Here is a 2267-nt window from a genome sequence, read left to right on the forward strand (position 1 = left end):
AAGTTCTGTGGAGATAATTAAACAAGAACAAGACCTACTGAACTTCCTTGACGAGGCTCTGGAAGGCTTAGGTGACGATTATTCAGTCGAAGATTATCCACTGACGGAGCAGAACACATCACCTGCAGAAACGATGGTAAGAAAAATGTACATTGTATTTGCTGAAATTGACCTTGAAATCACTTCGTGAACAATATATTAATTTATTCCATTTCCGTAATAGTTTCACATCTGACTGGATACATATATTTAGTAGTACTGATTTATGTATATATATAGCGTTTTAAATTATAATAAGACAATTGCTAACACAATCAATTCATCGTTTCGTTTGTTTTACACTTTGCATGTATTATATTTGCATAACCTGATATTGAACTGCTGATAACCAATCGACATATATCGTTAATAAATCAATGTTATCAATATTTATTGATTGAACATTCATTCATTCATTTCATTTCATTTCATTTCATTTATACATGCATGTACATACATTCATTAAGCGCATCATTCATTCATTCATTTATTCACTCATTAAACTCATCATTCATTCATTCCATTCAAACATAAGTAACTCATTCATCAAACGCATCGTGCGGCATTCTGTCCTTACATTGAATAAGTGCTCCATTCTCTTTCATTGACTTAATTGATTATAAATTCATTCATTAAGCGCAACATTCATTCATTCATTCATTCATTCATTCATTAACAGACGAGTGTAGCACCTATGCCTATTCCTGTATGTCAGTTAAATGGAGAACCGATGTCGGAATGCGACGAAGACGTAAAAAGCGACCAGACATTTACTAAAGAAACGGCGGAGATGGACAATTCAATAGGTGCAGGTAGCGTACAATTGTTGATCTATAATAAATTAAGCAAGGATATGCCCAGGCGATGGTCCATGATTTTATTTTAAAAGATTCAACGAAATAATATCTTATTCATTCACAAGCACCACTTATTTACTCTTACATTCGAAAAATACAAACAAAATGTTGTTTTTTTGGTGTTGAAATATTCATATTTGTTGCAATCCTGACACTTTGTCTTTGACCTTGTAGAAATCCCAAATCTGTCTTTGATGCACACTGATGGTAGCAAGCAGAACCTCAGTGCTTACATACAGGACATTATCCGAGAGGCCCACGATAAAGTTACCACGGATGACGCGGAGATGGCGCCCCTAGCAACGGCGGAGAGCAGCATTCAGGATGAGTCAAACCTCACCGGAATTTGCTTTACAGACGACAGTCCCTCAAAAGAATCACAAAACGTATGTACTTATTTATCATGTTTTGAAGTTAAATGGTGTTTTGAAACCTTTGTACTCCTGTAATCCAGAAACGTATATTTCTGTATAGAAAGAAGAACAGACGATTTACAGATTAGTAAAAGCAAAATGCAAGCTTGAAAATAATTCATTTCCTAAATATGAAATGCCAATATTTGAAAAGAGATCTCATGTATATTCGTTTTAGCCCTGTAGCAATATGAGGATTTGCTGATTATATGTCTACTTTGTTTGTTTTAGGCAACAAATCAAGAAAACAGAGAAGAAGAAAATCTCTCAGAATCTGTAGTAAAAGGTAGGTACTAAATTGTGTAATTACCCGATCAGGCGATGCCGGGCGGTGGTTCATAGTGACAAAACTATAGGTGGCATACTACAGATATTTAAAACTGACTACAGTCCCGTGTTGGTGTAGCCATATTTAAAGAATGCCATTATAATGCTAAGGTCGGACGGCTGAACTGATGAAGACTAATGTTGTGTTTTTGAACTGTTCGAGGATTATAAAAAGGTGTCAGAACGTTTAAGTTGAATATGTCATTAAGACTTGATTCACGATATGTTTAACTAAAACCAATAGTTCCAATTTCCAGAATTTAAAAAAATCTTTTATATTAATATTTCAGTACCAGCTCCAGATATCCACGTAGAAGAAGCGATTATTAACAACAACCATCACGAAAAAACGCCGTTAGATGGTGACATCGACGAAATAATTGAAATCGAGGATGACAGTTTTGGACAGCAGTCGTTCGTAGAGATGAATAGTAAGGACAGAGGACTCCCGAATAAAAAACGAAAACGTATGAGCAGAATCAAAGATTCTATTCTGAACCTGTTCTCGTGCACGTCATCACGTGCAACAGATACGTCATAGTATTATACGCCTCGTTTGTATTATTGACATTTGAAATTACGCCGTCAAAGTCGTTTTATATCGAATTAAATACAAAGTGTGCCGGAAATT

At 35.2% G+C, this 2267-nt stretch overlaps 1 protein-coding gene across 1 annotated transcript; it reads left to right on the forward strand.

The window, feature by feature from the left end:
• Positions 1 to 9: 9 nt before the first annotated feature.
• Positions 10 to 2067, forward strand: LOC110444538 (the record flags this gene model as incomplete). Its single annotated transcript, XM_021488907.1, has 5 exons — positions 10 to 136; positions 719 to 851; positions 1071 to 1282; positions 1541 to 1595; positions 1927 to 2067. Coding segments are annotated over exons 1-5 (544 nt in total), but the record flags the coding sequence as incomplete, so codon positions are not given.
• Between the last annotated feature and the right edge of the window lie 200 nt (positions 2068 to 2267).

This window comes from Mizuhopecten yessoensis, unplaced genomic scaffold, assembly GCF_002113885.1.
Source record: "Mizuhopecten yessoensis strain PY_sf001 unplaced genomic scaffold, ASM211388v2 hete_36140568, whole genome shotgun sequence".
Classification (NCBI taxonomy): domain Eukaryota; kingdom Metazoa; phylum Mollusca; class Bivalvia; order Pectinida; family Pectinidae; genus Mizuhopecten; species Mizuhopecten yessoensis.